An 18,141-nucleotide genomic window follows, 5' to 3' on the forward strand; every position below is an offset into this window, starting at 1 on the left:
CAGCTCTGGCCACAGCATGGGGACAGAACACACTCCTGCCCAAGATGTCTGTAGAGGAACATCACCCTTCTCTGGCTGCCACCATGCACCTCACCCAGACTCATGTGAGATCTGCCCAGTGTAGCCCTGCGGGTTGGAAGGCCTGTCAGGCACTACTTAGGGATGTGGGGCACAGCAGCCCTGCTCATGGCTTCCCCTCAACAAGGTGTAGTTAGCTCTCTGCAGGGGAGTGTGGCCCCACATGGGCAATGAGGAGACAGGCAAGAGCTGTAGTGGGGCAGGCAGACCACTTCAAACCACAGTTCTTTATTGGCTGTTCAGACAGAGCAGGCAGAGTCACGAAGGCAGCTCCAGCAGAGCCCTGGGTATGGCTGAATATCAGCAGACAGAGCAGGAAGAGGAGTTGAGAACCCAGGACATGACAAGAGCATGGACCATCCTTCAGCCTGAGCCCATGCAAGTCAGGGACTGGGAAACTTGTTCCTCCTTCCTGGAAACAGAAATGAAAGCAAAGGCTAAAAGAGGAAACTACAGACATCTGCATTTAAAGACCTTAAACATCAGTAAGTGAGAGCTGGGAGGTGAAGGGCGTGAGGAAAGAGAAAGCTCACAACCCACTTGGCCTCCTGTTTTGCTCTAGCTTTGCTGAACTGAATGGGACCCCCAGTGCTGGTCACAGTCACAGGAGCACCAGCGGTCCCAGCAGCCATCAGCACTGGGCTGGGGTCATCCTCCCCATGTTCTTCACTCCCTCTCTGCTCTAAATGTCTCCTGTGGTCCTGGGCAGGGGCTGCAGTGGCTGGCTTACAGCTTGGTCACCTTTACCTGTGGAGACCAATGGCACCCAGGGCAGAGGATGCTGTGTGCCCTTGGGCTGCATGGGGAGCTCACAGCCTGCACACGAGTGTCTGAGGCAGGCACAAGGCACTGGGTGCCTCAGCCACATCTGGCTCAAAAGGCTGAGCCAACAGACACCCTTTGGGATGCCTGTCTTGGCTGCCCCATGCCCCTGGTCCAGCCTGGGAGCACTGCTTGAAGCCAAGCCCTGCTTAGCAGTCAGAGCCACCCTGACCATTCCCAGCTCCAGAAGCCTGGAGAAAATGAGGGGACATGTCAGTGATGGAGATGAGTACATGTTTCTCCATGCGAGACTTTCCTCACGGATGCCACTCAAGTCTTACATCCCTGTCTGTGATGGTGGTCCAGGGAATTGCATTTTCCTACCTTTTTAATTATCCTCCTTAGCTTTTCCAGGCAGAAACTTCCTTTTCCTAGAAAGACAAAGAAGAGTCGTAAGAGACTGGTGTTGCCCACAGACCTGCTGAGCCTGTCCCTTTCCTACTCACCTGGAAACCACGAGCCAATGGATCCCTGCAAACACCAGAAGGATACCCAGCAGCACAAACACCCCAATCAGAGTCCAAAGCCAAGGACGTGGAGATTGCTCTGCAACTAATACACAGCCAGGAGTGGGTGCCACATTTTGGGCCACTTTCTGGCAATGGCCCAAACAATGGAAAAGGATATGCACAACTGTGTACATGTGTGTCTTGACTTAGGTTTGTTCTGGGATGGAGGACCACCCCATGTACTGGAAACAAAAGGTTTCCTCTGCCCCTCAAACAGACCCCATTGCTCCTGTGCTCAGTCAGATGCTCTCAATGGGAAGTGACCAGGCTGGGAAAAGGGAACATGCAGGAATAAGGCACAGGGAATGAGGAACCCACTTACCAACAGAGAAGCTGTAGCAGATGCAGGTGAACTTCTCTGCCTGTCGAAGGAGGAAGGGAGGGAGATCTCAGTCCTCTCCTGCCCCAGTGCCCACCCCAGGGGCAAAAGTCTCCCACTCAAGGCCACCGAATGCCGTGGCAGCGTCCCCAGAGAGCAGGACCCCACGAGGGTACCTGCTGCGAGCGGCGCACGAGGCGGAGCAGGGCCGTGTAGCTGCAGCCCGGGCGGAGGGCAGCGTTGTGGTAGCCCTGCCCGCGGGTGCCGTCGCCCAGCACAAAGTCCATCGGGGTGCTGAGGTTGAGCACGGCGGCCACGTAGGCCCCGGGCTGCCGGCTGGCGTTGAAGGGCTGCGGCTGAGCGGAGCAGACGCCTTCCACCGTCGTGCTGTTGTGCACGGCGGCCACGAGCAGCTGGTGCTCCCTGCAAGGAGGCGGTGAGAGGGAGCCGGGAGGTGGGCACGGGGATGGCTGCGGTGGGGAAGCCATCGGGGGGTGAGGCGAGCAGAGCTGCCGGGACCGCACTCACGTCGGCGGCTCGTGGTGCCGGGCGATGGGGCGCAGGGGCAGCAGGGCCGTCCCTTGCGACGGGGAGATGTCACGGGCGCCGCGGCAGCTCACGGGCAGGGGCTGCGGGGCGTCTGGAGGGGCAGAGCCGGGCGAGCATCAGCGGCAGCAGCCAGGGGCTGTGCGAGGAGCAGGGCCGGCCCCGGGCAGCGCAGGCTGCAGAGCACAGCTCCTGGCGCCCCCGGCGGGGACGGGCACAGGGAGCTGCCGCAGCCGGGCGCCCGCCGCGGCCGCCCCGGAGGGAGCGGGGGGACAGCGCCAGCCTTACCCGAGCGGTTGGTCGGGAACTCACGGAGCGCAGCAGCCCCGGCGCCGGCGGCCGTGAGGCCCCGCACGGTCACCACGTAGCTGGTGCCGGGGCCGTGCGCGGGCAGCGGGTGCGCGGTGACGGAGCTGCTCAGCCGCAGCCGCTCCAGCTCCAGCAAAGCGCGGTCCTGCGCGCTCCTGGCCGTGATGTTCAGCTGGGGACAGAGGCGGCGCTGGGGCAGCGGCTCCCCCTGCCCTCGGGAGCCTGCCCGCAGCGCAGCGAGGCACAGCAAAGCGCCCTGCAAGTGGCCCCTTCGCTGCGCCTGGGCCAGGCCCCTGGCGAGGAAGCAGCAGGAGCCTTGGCCCCACGCGTGGAGCTCAAAGCAGACAGGAGGAGGAGAGCAGGGACGTGGAGCCAGCGCTGCAGCTCTCAGAGCGGTTGTGAGCACAGGACCAAGCCTGGGTGAGGAGCTGAGGGCAGGAGGGAGGCTGCTTGTCTGAAGGGGTGCGGCGAGCGCGGGGCCAGGTCACCAGTCCGGCACTGCAACAGCAGGCACTGGTGACAGCACCACAGGGGAACCCTGACTTCTCCTTCTCCCCATGCAAGGTTGGACTGTGAAGGCTTTGTCTACATCAAAAGAGGAGGACAGACTGCCTGCAAGAGATACAGATGGAGGCTCTCCATATGCCAATGCGACATCTGAATTTCTCATGAGATTCCAGGCCATCTTCGCTTCTGTCAGGGTCTTTATGGAAATTGCATCTTGGGAATATGCAAAAAAGGAGCTAACTGAAGGCAGAATAAAGGATTCTTTTTGCAGAGGTGTCTGGGAGCGGGGAACCAGCTAGAACAGACGCACAATCCATGCCGTCAGGGCCCCTGTTTGCCAGGTTCTCAAGAGGGGCACAAAGAAACAGCTTGTCGTCAGGACCCCTGTCACTTCACAGAAAGGTCTGTCCTTAGAGAGGGAGCTGGGCACACTGGTAGGGGTACTAGAAAGCAGAGATGCACCTTGGGGAAGCCCCAAGCCCAAGGAGCAGAGCAACCCAGAGCTTCTATTCACGCACTGAAGAAAGCCCAAAGAAACGATGCAGCTCTGCAGGAGGAAAGGCTTTTCTAGAGAACAGCACAAACCACAGGCATCGCTGTACCAGGAACCAGAAACAAGTACACAAGAGGCACAGGAAACCCTGGGAGGCCACTGCAGGAGGCACATCACCAAGTGTGGCACACCGAGCTGCAAAGTCTGCACAACCCCAGGCTGAGCACACCCAGCGAGGAAGCCCAGAGGGCACGGAGCATCCACCACCTCCCCAGGCAACTGCAGACCACAAGGAATGTCGAGGGTGAAACAGAATATGCTCTTGCTCATCGCAGCTACATATTCCCCCCAACTGGCTGGGAACCATGGGCCATCACAGCTTTCCATCCCCACCGTCCCCATGCTGCCTGCAGTGAGCTCCATGCAGGAGCACGTGCCAAGGGAAGGAGGACACAGGCAGCCCGAGGTCCCCTGGTACCTGGTATCCAATGATCTCCCCTTTGCAGGAGGGCAGCGGCTCCCAGCTGAGCGACCCCGTGCTGGGATCCAGCCACAGCTTCTCTGGTTTGTCCGGCACTGGAAACGCAGAAGGATGGGGTCACGCGTGGGGCTGATGACCAGGAGCTGATCACAGAGCAGGGCACAGGCAGCCCCACACAGCCCCTTCTCCAGACCCCCACAGCATTCAAGCAGCCCCGTTCCCAGGACACCGCTGCAGGGAGACAACACTCTGGGAAAAGAGGACATCAATCCACCCTCCCCTGTGACATATCCCAAACCTGTTCCTTATCTCCTATCCTTGTGAATACAAACCTGTTTCCGTGGTCCTGACCAGCCACGTGAACAGGATGGTACCGGGCAGCAGGGAGATGGTGACACTGTATTCAGTGAAGGGCTGCAGAGCAAGGCAGGAGAATGTCCCCTCCTGCCCATGGAGCATCTCCTCTCCCAGCACCTCCTCAGCCTCACAGGGAGGGGAGGAAGGCCATGCCAGCCGGCACGTGGCCCGCATGTGCGAGCACACCTCAGGGATCCGGCAGGACCAGTTCACTTTGATGCTGGTGCTGGAAACCTCCAGGGTCCTGGGGTCAATGTGGAGCACCTCTGTGGAGGAGACATTGCAAGAGGGTCAGTGCCTTCCCTCCCCCTCCCAGCCCTGCAGCAAACTTCGCCTTCCCCATCATTCCCTCTGCACAGATGCTCATCTTCCCTGACAGCAAAGTGAGAGATGCAGCTCCAGGACACCACACAGGATGGGCAGAGAGGGGCAGCCAGGAGAGCTCCTGATGTCTCCCTTACCGATGCACTCCACTCTGCTCTGAGTGCGGTTCCACTGGCCTTTGCTGTCCTTTCCAAGCCAAACCTCTCTGTACACAGGTTTCCCATTGCTGCTGGACTGGACTTCCCTTGAACATTTGACATGGGTGAAGGGTGGCTGCAAACCCTCAGGACAGCTCAGCATCACTTCTTTGTTTGTCTTGTAATTGCTCTGGTCTGGTGCCAGCTGGAGTCTTGCGTCCCACCGAGGCCTCTGGCATATTTCTGTGGAGGTGACAGTGGGTGTTAGTTGGGGTGGGAGGTGCTGTGGGACATGGGAGAGAAATCCCCAATGACCCATCATGCCCTGGGCGGAGAGGGAAGGTGACATGTCCTGCTGCCAGCATGAGACCCTTTGCTCAGGCTGGTTGGGATGGACTCTCCTTGTGCACCTGTAGCCTGAAGGGTCACTCAGCCATGAATCTCCCCATCCACCCTTGTGTCCAAGGACACCATATTCTCTCCTCCATGGCACACAGCACGGAGCTTCCCAGGACGTTCAGCCCGCACCAGCAGCCCCCCTCCAGGCCCCCATTCAGACATGTCCCCCCCACGGCTCAGGCTGCCCTTGATGGGCCATGGCACTACCGGCCCTGCAGGGATGCAGGTCTCTGCAGCCATGGCTCATCCCTCCCACAGGAACCAGAAGTGCCTCTCTGACACTTCTGGGCTGCATCAGTCACTCCCTCAACTAATTCTCCTCCTGCACATGCCACAGTGCACCGGGGCATGGGGATGAGCAATGCTTTCTCCATTCACATCACCTGCTTCACCACAACTCCTGCCCCTTTTCTCTGCCATAAGCCCTGTGTTAGCCCTGCTCCCTGAACACCCTTCCCCTGATTCACAATGCATGAATTCATGCCTCATTCATGCCTTCAGCATCCAGGGCTCAATTGGCACACAGGCCTGGTGTGAGGCATGACCATTCCCAATCCTCCAGCCCAATCCCATCCTTCCCACACCACTTTTAGTGCACCCACAGCTTGTGCCCCCAGAGTCTCCCAGACAGCAGGCAACCCAGCTCACACAGCCCTCAGGGCTGTGCAGGCACTGAGGATGCAGATCTGACTTACAGCAGGAGCAGCACTAAAACGTTCCCAGGGAAGAGGAGAAAATACTTCTTACCTGGTTTCCTGGGCATTCCTTGGGCACTGGGATGAGGTTCTTCCTGGCCCCGTGCTGCTAGCAGAGGTACAAAGACCAGGAGAATCCTCAGAGCCAGCAACTGCAGGGCCATGCCAGTGCAAAGTCCCCAGGGAGGACTGAAATCTCAGCCCAGATCGCTGCCTCTGAGCCCGGGCATCAGTGACTGGCTGCAAGACTGGCACGCACAGGAAGGAAACAGACACATGGGGAAACCTCCTGAGCTACAGATGTGTTCCTCTTCTGGGAGGGAACCTCCCAGCAGTGTCAGTGCTGCTGCACTTTGGGGCACCCAGGGGCACCTAGGCTGCGGTACTCAGCTGAAGAACTTGTCACCAAGATCCCAGAGTTTCCACCCAAAACCCTCCTGGTTACCACCGTGCATTCAAGAAGCACTGCTCCTATTTCTAGGGCAATATGCATGTGTCCCAGTGTGACCTTGTGGGTTTTAGTGCTGTGATGAGTCACTGCGCTTCCCCTCAAGGATCACAGGAGGTGGAGAACCTCCAAGAAAGCACTTGAAGAGCTGGCAAAAAGCTGGGGTAGGAATGGGGGTGCAAATTGTGAGGCTGAACCAGCCCAGCTCTCTCAGCCTGCCTCCATAGCAAAGCTGTTCCATCCCTCACATAATCTCTGTGGCCTCCTCTGGTCTCTCTCGAGCAGGTCCACTCCTTGCATTTCACATCCCCATTCCTACCCCTGCTTCCTGCCAGCTCTTCATGTGCTTTCTCAGAGGTCCTCTATGTCATGGGGCATCCCAGATGCCAGAGGACTGGGAGATCAGAGGCAGGGGCTGCAGAGGAGCAAGGACCATGCTTGTCCCTCCCCTTGGCCTCAGCACGCTCGCAGCACACACTCCTGCCTGGGATGAATAGAGGGGAGCAGCACCACCTCTCACTGGTTCCCAGCACACCCCCATCCAAACACGTCAGAGCTGACCAGCACAGCCATGAAAGCCTGGGGAATCTCCAGGCCACAGCAGCCCATGGCCTCCCCTCAGCAAAGTGCACTCAGCTCAGCACCTCAGGGCAATGAGGGGACCAGGCAGCCCCCTCCACACCACAAGCCCTTACTGGGGGCCCAGACAGAGCAGGCAGAGTGACATCCACAGGGTCTGAGTCCTAGGGGGTGCAAGAGCCCTGTCTGGATGGGTAATGGTCACCCCAAACCTTCACATCTACTTTGACAGCACTGGCCACTAAGCTCACACCCTACTCCATGCACCCAGCCTTTTAACACAAAACGAGCTTGCCTTGTCCTGTCCTGGTGGATGTATCACCTAGATTTGCTCACCAAGTTCAAGCCAAGTTCATGAAGAGGTATCAGGGTAGGAGGTGGCCTCTCCTAAACTGAGATGAAACACATCTCTTTGTCTACAACTGCCCACTTCCTACCCAGTATACATGGGCTTCTTCCTACACTGGAAGAGGAGCATCACCACACTTCCCTTATCTGGTAGGAGACTGTCACACCATCACCTCAGCCCTGCACTCTGGCCCTCCATCGCAAAGGAGAGTGGCCACAACCCCCATCCTTTGAGACCACATGTGCTGTCCACATAGGAAACCACTTCCCCTGCAGCTGGGTCTCACAGCATGCTCAGCTCACACACGGCATGACGATACACATTACAGGGACTGTGAGAATGAAGACCTTGTGCCCACAGTAGGAGAGGATCTGGTTCGAGACCATATTAAAAACCTGAACGTGCACAAGTCCATGGGACCTGATGAGATCCATCCGCGGGTCCTGAAGGAGCTGGCAAATGAAGTTGCTAAGCCACTGGCCATCATATTTAAAAAACCATGGCAGTCAGGTGAAGTTCCCGATGACTGGAAAAAGGGAAATATAACCCCCATTTTCAAGAAGGGGAAAATGGATGACCCAGGGAACTACAGACCAGTCAGTCTCACCTCTGTGCCTGGCAAAATCTTGGAGCAGATTCTCCTGGAAGGCATGCTAAGGCACATGAAAAACAACAAGGTGCTTGGTGACAGCCAGCATGGCTTCACTAAGGGGAAATCCTGCCTGACCAATTTGGTGGCCTTCTATGATGGGGCTACAGAACTGATGGACAGGGGTAGAGCAGTTGATGTCATCTACCTGGACTTGTACACAGTGTTCGACACTGTCCCACACGACATCCTTGTCTCTAAATTGGAGAGACATCAATTTGATGGATGGACCACTCGGTGGATAAAGAACTGGCTGGATGGCCGCACACAAGAGTTGTGGTCAATGGCTCAATGTCCAGCTGGAGACCAGTAACGAGTGGTGTCCCTGGGGGATCGGTGTTGGGACAGGTCTTGTTCAACATCTTTGTCGCTGACATGGACAGTGGGATTGAGTGCGCCCTCAGCAAGTTTGCCGATGACACCAAGCTGTGTGGTTCGGTTGATACCCTGGAGGGAAGGAATGACATCCAGAGGGACCTTGACATGCTTGTGAGGTGGGCTGATGACAACCTATGAGGTTTAACCATGCCAAGTGCAAGGTCCTACACCTGGGTCAGAGCAATCCCAGGCACAGCTACAGGTTGGGCAGAGAAAAGATTCAAAGCAGCCCTGTGGAGAAGGACTTGGGGGTGTTGGTGGATGAGAAAATGAACATGAGCCGGCTTCAGGGTGTGCTTGCAGCCCAGAAAGCCAACTGCATCCTGGGCTGCATCAAAAGGAGCGGGACCAGAAGGTCAAAGGAGGTGATCCTGCCCCTCTACTCTGCTCTTGTGAGACCTCACCTAGAGTATTGTGTGCAGTTCTGGTGTCCTCAACATAAAAAGGACATGGAACTGTTGGAACAAGTCCAGAGGAGGCCACAAGGATGATCAGGGGACTGGAGCACCTCCTGTATGAAGACAGGCTGAGGAAGTTGGGGTTGTTCAGCCTGGAGAAGAGAAGGCTGCGTGGAGACCTCAGAGCAGCCTTCGAGTATCTGAAGGGGGCCTATAGGGATGATGGGGAGGGACTCTTCATTAGGGACTGTAGTGATAGGACAAGGGGTAACGGGTTAAAACCTAAACAGGGAAAGTTTAGATTGGATATAAGGAGGAAATTCTTTCCTGTTAGGGTTGTGAGGCACTGGAATGGGTTGCCCAGGGAGGTTGTGAATGCTCCATCCCTGGCAGTGTTCAAGGCCAGGCTGGACGAGGCCTTGGGTGATATGGTTTAGTGTGAGGTGTCCCTGCCCATGGCAGGGGGGTTGGAACTTGATGATCTTAAGGTTCTTTCCAACCCTAACTATTCTATGATTCTATGATTCTGTAACTAAAAGCCTTGACACTCCTGAAGACTTTGACTCAGTCCAAGCCTAGGTAGGCATGCCCAGCATGTACCTTCTCCCCTCCCATCATTAACCTCCCCGAAGGAGCCCATATGCCCTCATAGGGTGACATCCAGGCTTCTTCCCACCCTAGAAGAGTACCAAGTATTTGACCAGGGACAGCCTCTGCTATGGGAAAATGAGCCATGCTTCAGAAAGTACATTCCACCAGTGGGGAGAATCTTCCTTCCCTGTTGACAGTTGTCAGGAAACAGGTGTGGCTGTCCCCAGGGTGCTCTGCCATGTGGAAGGCTATGCAGGAACACCCTTACACAGAAAGAGGATGGAGGATGGAGTAAGAGGACAGCCTGGCTCAGGCAGGAGGATGACAATGACCTGCAATGCAAGAGGACACAGTGACAAGGAGGTTGCACTCCCAAAGGAGTAGAAAACAACAGAAGCCAGCCAGGAAACAGCTGGCAAGGCCAAGGCACAAGTGGTGACACAGTAAGTGAGAGGAAGGGGAGCACAAAGCTCTCTCAGGCACAGCCCAGTGGGAAGGTGAGCAAAACTGGGCCATAGGCACTGTCAGCAATTAATGCAAGCCTTTGTTGTCTAGATCTGGTCTAGAAAATGCATGTGGGTCATTCAGATGTTCATGGCTATCCCTGAACAGCAAGGACACAGGTCACAGAGAGAAAGCGGAAAAAAGCCCATATCTATGGCCGGCATGATTCCTTGATGGCACCTGAAGAGCACTGACTGCAGCAAAAGCCTTGCTGGGGCTTGGCTCAGCATGAGGCCTTTTCTGTCAGTGCAGGCAGAGGCAAGCTCTGCTCCTGCCTGCAGATCTGCTGGGCTACCTATAATCCAGACTCCAGTGGCCTCCTTCAGTGCTGCAGCTGCCAGCGGCACAGCAGAGGATAACAGCCAGAACCTCAGTTTGGTGCCCCACACCTCTTCTGCAGACACAGATCCAATATATCTCCCCCCATTAATATCTCTACAAAGCCCATCACAGCCTCCTCCAGCTCAGGGATGGGAAAAAGGGACAGGAGCTGCTGCTGAGCTGGGGGGAACAGGCTCCATCCTGCCCTGGGTAGCTGGGGGCTGCCCATTGCAGGAAGGGCAGCATCCCTCCAGCCATGGTGATGGGTAACATGACTCATGGCACACCAGATGACTTGGCAAACCGCTTTTGTTCTCATTTCTCACCTCAGCCACCACCCCCAGCCCTTTGTGTGAAGAGCAGCTGCTCCTGCTATGCCCCTCAGGGACCTCAGCAGGTATCAGCAATCCTAGAACAGCACCCAATCTCTGTAAGCCCACGTTGTCCATAGGAAGAGCCCAGCAGGGACTCAGAAAGTGCCACCAGCACTCCTGGCATGGACAAAGAACAGAACACTGTTAAACAAGCATCCCACCAAACTACAGCCTTCCCAGCCCCAGGGACTACAGGAGAGAGCAGCACTCCAGTTTACACAGGGATTCATCTCACAGCTCCTCACGCCTGTTGAACACCACCACTACCGTGCTCCCCTGCAATAAGGATGCTGCCTGGATTGCCCCAGGAATGCATCACTGCTCTAATTGGCCAGGCTTCATGTGTCCAGATAGGAAAGGCATCCATCTGCTGCTTCCAGAGACTTTACCCACTCTCTGGAGGGACACCCAACTCCCAGCATACCAAGGCTTGCTGCCCTCCATCCCCACACAGAGCTTCACCACACCACAACCTGATGGATGCCCAAGTATCTCAGGAGTGAAGCAGACACCAGCTTCAGCCCTCCGCAACACAGCTGCTATGGGCTGAACAGGGTAAGGCCATGTAGCAAATACGCAGGTAGAGGAGCAGTAAAACCTTTTCTGTAAAGAGAGAGGTGGAAGCTGCTTTTTCCTGCTTCTGTGGCTTCCCCCTAGCTCTTGGAACCAAGGTCCTTCTGCCCCCTTGCAAGCAGCAGAGGCGCAAGGACCAGGAGAAAGGCCAGAGTCAGGTATCACAGGGCAAAGAAGAACTTGCTCTGAGCCACTCTGTAAAGGTATCCATGTAACCCAGCACAGGAGAGGTGCAGACCCATACAGCTGGGACCAGTTAACCCAGAGTTTCATGGCAAATCCTTCCCAGGAGCCACCATCCTCAGCACTGCAAGACAGTGCTTGGTGAATCTACCTGCATTAGTCCAGTAGAGCAGCAACACTGACAGGGTTCTGAAATCTAGGTCTCTCCTAAGGTCCATTCAGGAACATCAGCTGTCTCACACACAGCTGATGTGAGATTAATGGGGTAAAGACTTCCAGCAAGCTCACAGCAAGAGGAGCAGCACCACTATGTCATGTCCACGCTGTTTCCTTGGGGTTTCCTGGGCTTTGGGAGCCGGGCTTTTTTTATCCCCGTGCAGCCAGGAAAGGTGAAAACACCCAAGAGAATGGCCACAGCCAGCACTCACTGGGTAATGTATCATAAAATCCCAGTGATAGATGTAGAAATTCTCACTGCCACTCGTTAACATATGAAAAACAGTGAAAGAAAACAGCCAAGCTTCCAAAAGGTACATGTAGTGCAAGAGGCATCCTAGCACAGCTGATGTATTTCTTCTCTTTTCCCATATCCTGAAATGCACTGGAGCCTAGAAATCTGTGTTTGGCCTCCTCAGAAATTCATAATTTTTTGAGATTTGTTGTCTTGGTGTATAGCATGCACTAGAAAAAATGATGTAGAAATACTGAAACCCACTGCACTCCATCATACGCCCCGCTCTTACAGTCTAACATTAGAGCTGTTAGTTAAATTGATGATGCCTTACTTCACTGGGAACCATAAAGCAGAGTTCAAATGAGAGAAGGTTTCCAAGGGACTGTCAAGTCAACACAGCAACTCACGAATCCAACTCGGCATGTCATGATCAACAGGAGACAATGAGCTCCAGCTCTGTTGAGACCTCTTGTGTGCTTCCAAGAACACAGCATGTGTGGGTTGCTCATAGTCTGCCACTTTTACATACCACTTTAGCCCTTGCAGCAGGACTAAGTCTCATAGAGCAATCTCAACAATCTTAGAGGCTTTCTAATACAGATTTCCTGTATTAGTCTATTCCTGTGTCAGACTTCACAAATATGTTTGGCCTTCATCCCCTGACCTATCCCATACTTGTCCTTGTGGAAGCCTGGTGTATCTATAGACGATCAGACACAGCCATGGTGACAGGGTAAGCTGAGGTCAGGCTGGGATGGGGGGTCAGGATCAGGCCTAGGAAGGGTAACCCAGTCAGATCCAGGATGGCCAGGCAAGGGTCCACTTCCCACAAAGCACCAGAGAAGGACCCCTTGTGATCTGCGGGTGCCCACATGCTGCTGCTTCCTCTCCAGGACACAGCCACGGCTGTAGCCCGTATTTTGCCAGAGCCCAGGGGCTCTTCTGGCAGGGAGAGCTGGAAAATTCACACAGGATCCCAGCTACATCCCAGTCCTGAGCCCTTGCTGTGGGGTCTTCCTCACCCCTCCAGCAACCTCCCCCATCCCACCAGCGCTGAGCCTTCTTCCACAAAGGGATCTTGCCGTGCTATCAGGAGGACAAAAGCCATGCACCATGCCACGCTGAGCTTAAGTGTGGAAGGTGAAGGCGATAGGATTTGCATGAGAAAGACTCTGGGAACAAGCTCTGAGGCTTTTATACCGAACATGCCTTAAGTTGGAACGTTGAAAGACAGGAAAGGCAAACAAGCAAGCCTTGGGGGGATTAGCCAGGATGTCTTTGTAACCAGGAATCTCAGCCGGAGTCTGGAGGACGTGGGGGACGTGAAAAGTGAAGCAAGAAGAGGAAACTGTCGCGTGAACAACGCGTGATCAGCATTGCGATTGGACTATTTACCTGGGGGTTGGTTAAAGAAGCCAATGGGATTGAACGCGGGGCGCTCTTGCGGCTTGGGAAACACCGAACAAGGGGATAAGAGGGCTTCATTGTAATAAAGTTTTGTCTCAGTATCCTCCCCGACCTCAGTCCGTGTCGTGATAACGCCACAAACGGCGCCCAACGTGTGGGGCACGAAAGCGGTGGCGTAGCTCAGCCGAGCTAAGGAAATGCACGCTGAAAGGACGAGGGTAAGTGTTTGAGAACGATAACAATATATATATATATATTTTATAACAAAAGAACAACAAAATGTTTTACAAGTCTTTGTTAATATTCTTAAGAAGTATGGGGAAAAAAGTAGATGAGGAAGCGTTGAAACGTATCCTTCTCTGGGCATCAAAAGCCGATCCATCTATAAATGCTGCTAATATTTATACCCCGGAGATTTGGGATAAAATTGACTTAATTTGTGGGACTGTGCCACCAAAGATGATAAAGTTGCTGCCACTTATCGAGCCCTTTGCGAACTATTTTTGAAACTTTGCAAGTTCATGTCGGCTCGCAACCACAGGAAGCAGAAGAGGCACCGTCATTTCCTTTACCACCGCCCCCTTTGCCGGACTCTGCCCTGAGGTCAAAAACTCACTCTGCTGTTGCTGGTCCTGCGGTTCTGCCGCTTGGTAATGCTGATGCTGACAGGGATGGTCCTTTTGACCCAGGGCCTGTTGATCCGTAAAAGGAGCCTGATTTATATCCCACAGACCCCCATGATAAATGGGCAGCTGTAAAGGGAGAAGCGAGACGGGCGGGGGATGCAGATGTATTGCGTGCTTTCCCGGCGGTGTATGTGCCGGACCAAGAGCCGCGGTGGGAAGGTCTCTCGTGTGCTCTTAACTAAGATCAGGGGAACAGTGACGGACCATGGACTCGAGGCCCCGTGTACAACTCATTTGATACAGTCTGTCTGTGATGCTTATGTATTTGCCCCAAATGATTTCAAAACGTTGTTCCGCTTGATAATGACGGACATACAATACACTCGCGGGCGTCCAGGCTGCTGAAAACTTAGCGTTGGGGGCGCATGACCCATTGAGAGCGGTCGCTGCCGATGTATTACTGGGGTAAGCTGATTTTGGCACCAGTGCTGCGCAAGCCAGGATTTGCCAGGCGGGCTTGCAGCAAGTTAAACAATGGGCACTGCGGGCTTTGAAAGCTGTCCCTGAAGCCGGTAAACAGAGACAGCTTTTTTCCGAATCAAGGGGCAAACGAGCCATTTATGAAATTTCTAGACCGACTTAATGAGGCTCTGAAAAAACAGATTGATAATGAGCAAGCACGTGAATATATTTTCAAACAACTTGCTGTTGAAAATGCGTCTATGAATTTCGGGTCTAGACAACACGGCCTGTCTCTGATTGCGGAAGCATTTGCGGCATTGCCGGTTAAGTCACAGCAGTGCTTTTCGTGCGGTCAGTACGGCCATTGGAGACAGAACTGTCCAAAACGAAAAGGAAATAATAAAAAGCTAGCACCTGGAATCTGCCCGCGCTGTCATAAAGGGCATCATTATGTAAATCAGTGCCGATCGAAATTTGACCGGGATGGCCAGCCTTAACCGGGAAAACCCAAGCGGAGCGCTGCGATGGGACGCACCATGACAACAAATTACCCTTCCGAACGGCCCCCTCACGGAGCTGCCGCAGTTTGCGCACCAGCGCCGGAGTGGACCTGGCCACCTCGGGAGAGACAATAATAATTCAAGACGCATCGGTTGTGCTTATTCCCACTGTCACATACGGCCCACTCGGGCATGGAAGGGCAGCACTGTTAATTGGACGAACTTCTGCAGCAATAAGAGGCCTTTTTGTGATGCTAGGAGTCATAGATGCTGATTTTGAAGGAGAAATTAAAATAATGGCGTGGACTCCAATGCCACCCTGTACTGTACCAGCAGGAAGCCGAATCGCACAATTGTCTGTTTTTCACCCTAGTCACCACGTGCTGTCCACACCATGTAGGGGTCAGGATGTTTTGCATCTACAGAGGTGCCTGAAACTTACTGGGCCCAACAGTTAGCTATGGACCAACCCCAGTTGTCCTGTACTTTAAAATCGGGAGGGACAAAAATTACTTTGTGAGGAATCGTTGATAGTGGAGCAGATGTTACAGTCATTTCTGCGCCACAGTGGCCCTATCATTGGCCTTTAATGGAAGCGCATGCTTCTTTATCACAAATTGGTGGTCATACCTTTCCAAAACAGAGCAAAGAGCTTGTTATTTTCGGACCAGAAGGAAGATTTGCCTTGATCAGGCCCTATGTGTTACCTGGATCTCCTGCCCTATGGGGCAGAGACTGTTTAGGCCAATGGGGAATGCACTTGACCACAGATTCTTCCTAGGGGCCACTGTTCTGCAGCAGGTCCCACCTTTAACCTGGAAATCAGATGAGCCCGTGTGGGTAGATCAGTGGCCCCTCCCAAAAGAAAAACTGCTGCAATTACACATATTGTAATTGCATATGTGACCACTGAAAGCTGGTCACACAGTCCCCACAACCAGCCCATGGAACACTGCTGTCGTTGTAATTCAGAAGAAAAATACTGCTTGGAGGCTTTTACATGACCTAAGAAAGTTAAATGAGATCATTGAGGATATGGGAGCTTTACAACCCAGGCTCCCCTCACCAACAATGTTACTACAAACTTGGACTCTCATAGTCATTGACTTACAATACCTCTTGCTCTGAAAGATGCACCACGGTTTGCCTTTTCTGTACCTTCTGTCAATGCTACAGTGCCATTTCGGGGGTTCTAAAAATTTTAAACAGGGGAAAGCTCATGTTAAAGTGTGTAACCTTGAAATTTATGAATGGGAAGGCCTGTTCCCTTTAATAACCTGGGTACGAGGTTATGCTTGTGTTTCAACAGATAAAGGACATCGTTGGGTCCCTGCACAATAGGTTCGTCTGGTCTTGTCTTCTGCCTCTGCATCACAGGAGGATTGACCCTACTGTGGCTTCCCTCCCAGCCAAAAGAAAACATCTGGGTAGCATTAGCCAGTGTGACAGGAAGAGACAACCCTGTGCCAGTCCGTTGCCACACCTATGAATCCTTTCAGTACACGCCTGGTAGGACTGCTGTTGGACGACTGGATGGAGGCTGTCATCCCCTCAGCAGCCCAAGCAACGGCAGCCTCGAACCCTGTGGACACATGGGATGGCTGGGTGGTGCAAAGACCAGTAGCCTTTTTAGAACCACAGGAAATTGGTTTGTTAGGATCTGTGAAAGACGTGTTTATATTTCCATTACACAGGTCGAAACCAATCAGTGCAAAATGTTAACTCTTCTTTAGCTGTTTATTAAAATGCTTCTGTATGGTGTAGTTATATTTCTGTTAACCTTTCTTGCTCTTCTAATGCATGGATATCACTTTCTCGAGGTTTCCTTTTAATCTGTGGAGATCGAGTGTGGCCTGGCATCCCTTCTCACCTACGAGGAGGCGCTTGTAGCCTAGGCAGATTAACAATGTTAACCCCAAATATTTCTATGCAAAGCAAACAAATGCTACATCCAATGCTCTTTCCAGTCTCCTTGATGTAGATTCCATAAGACATGCAACCTTACAAAATCAGGCTGCCATAGACTTTTATCTCCTTGCCCATGGTCATGGGTGTGAGGACTTTGAAGGCCTGTGTTGCATGAACCTTTCAGACCATTCTGAATCAGTTCACAGAAGTATACAAACAGGAGAACTTCAGGTTGAGGATGACTGTAACCCTTTTTCAGGTTTATTTGTTGGACTAGGAGCATGGATGAAAAAAATTAGTGTATTGGGAACTTTTGTTAGTGTTTATTAGCTTATTAATTTGTATTCCTTGTTTAATGAAACTTATACAATCTCTTACTGAGCAAGCCCTTAAGCAGGTGTTGGTAGTAGATGTATAAAACAAGGGGGAGATGTGGGAGGTGAAGGCGATAGGTTTTGCATGGGAAACGCTCAGAGAACAAGCTCTGAGGCCTTGGTACCAAGCAAGCCTTGTGGGGATAAGCCAGGATGCTGTTGTAACAAAGAGTTTCAGTTGAAGGCGAGAGGACATGGGGAATGTGAGAAGTGAAGCAAGAAGGTGAAACTGTCTTCAGGAGAACAGCGTGTGCTCAGCATTGGGCTATTTACCTGGGGGATTTTTACAGAAGCCAGTGAAATTGAGCGTGGCTCGCTCAAGCAGGTTAGCAAAGTACCGAACAAGGGGATAAAAGGGCTTAGTTGTAATAGTTTTGTCTCAGTATCCTCACTGACCTGAGTCCTTGTCATGATACGCCGCGCTTAGGAACCCTGCAGCCTCTTCCTCAAGCTGACGATGAAACCCAGACATCTTGATCTTATATAGCATGTCCCCACCTAAAGCTGGCAGGACAGCCGCACACCTGTGGAGGCAGGAGGAGGATCCCAGCAGTGACAGCATGGTCATGATGGGTTGTCACAGTCTGCTTTGGACCCAAAGCATCTGGGAGGTGCGCTGGAGAGGGGTGGCATCGGCGCATCTCTGCCGTCACCCAGAGAGTGGCCAGGGCGGGCGCGCCCCCTTGTGGCAGTGGGCACCCTGAGCTGCCATCGCTCCTCCCGAGGCAGTTTCTGGAGCCAGCGGGTCTGCCCGCGGTCTGGTCTGCCCCAGGACCAGGGCCTTATAGTGGACGTGTGATGGGGGTGCAGGGGTCCCAAGGAGGACACTCCTGGGTGCTGGGCAGGGCTGCAGCAGGCCGTGGGGGGATGGATAACTGCAGAGTCACAGAATGGTTTGGGTTAGAAAGGACCTTAAGCACATCCAGTTCCAACCCCCCTGCCATGGGCAGGGACACCTCACGCTAAACCATGTCACCCAAGGCTCTGCCCAGCCTGGCCTTGATCACTGCCAGGGATGGAGCATTCACAACTTCCTTGGGCAACCCATTCCAGTGCCTCAGCACCCGCATGGTAAAGAAATTCCTCC

General features: G+C 53.7%; 1 protein-coding gene across 1 annotated transcript; it reads right to left on the bottom strand.

Annotated features, from left to right (window-relative positions):
• Nucleotides 1-355: 355 nt before the first annotated feature.
• LOC130610986 (uncharacterized) lies at nucleotides 356-6,223 on the bottom strand. Its single transcript, XM_057431232.1, has 11 exons — nucleotides 6,029-6,223; nucleotides 4,883-5,125; nucleotides 4,397-4,687; nucleotides 4,062-4,159; nucleotides 2,563-2,755; nucleotides 2,257-2,368; nucleotides 1,905-2,151; nucleotides 1,732-1,771; nucleotides 1,347-1,452; nucleotides 1,225-1,271; nucleotides 356-490 (listed from the first exon to the last, which is right to left on the bottom strand). The coding sequence occupies exons 1-10, from the start codon at nucleotides 6,138-6,140 to the stop codon at nucleotides 1,229-1,231; spliced, it is 1,485 nt and encodes a 494-aa protein (XP_057287215.1). The 5' UTR covers nucleotides 6,141-6,223; the 3' UTR covers nucleotides 356-490; nucleotides 1,225-1,228.
• Between the last annotated feature and the right edge of the window lie 11,918 nt (nucleotides 6,224-18,141).

Source organism: Pezoporus wallicus, unplaced genomic scaffold (assembly GCF_028554395.1).
Source record: "Pezoporus wallicus isolate ANWC-B61680 ecotype Strahan unplaced genomic scaffold, APGP_CSIRO_Pwel_v1 contig_12129, whole genome shotgun sequence".
NCBI classification, from domain to species: domain Eukaryota; kingdom Metazoa; phylum Chordata; class Aves; order Psittaciformes; family Psittacidae; genus Pezoporus; species Pezoporus wallicus.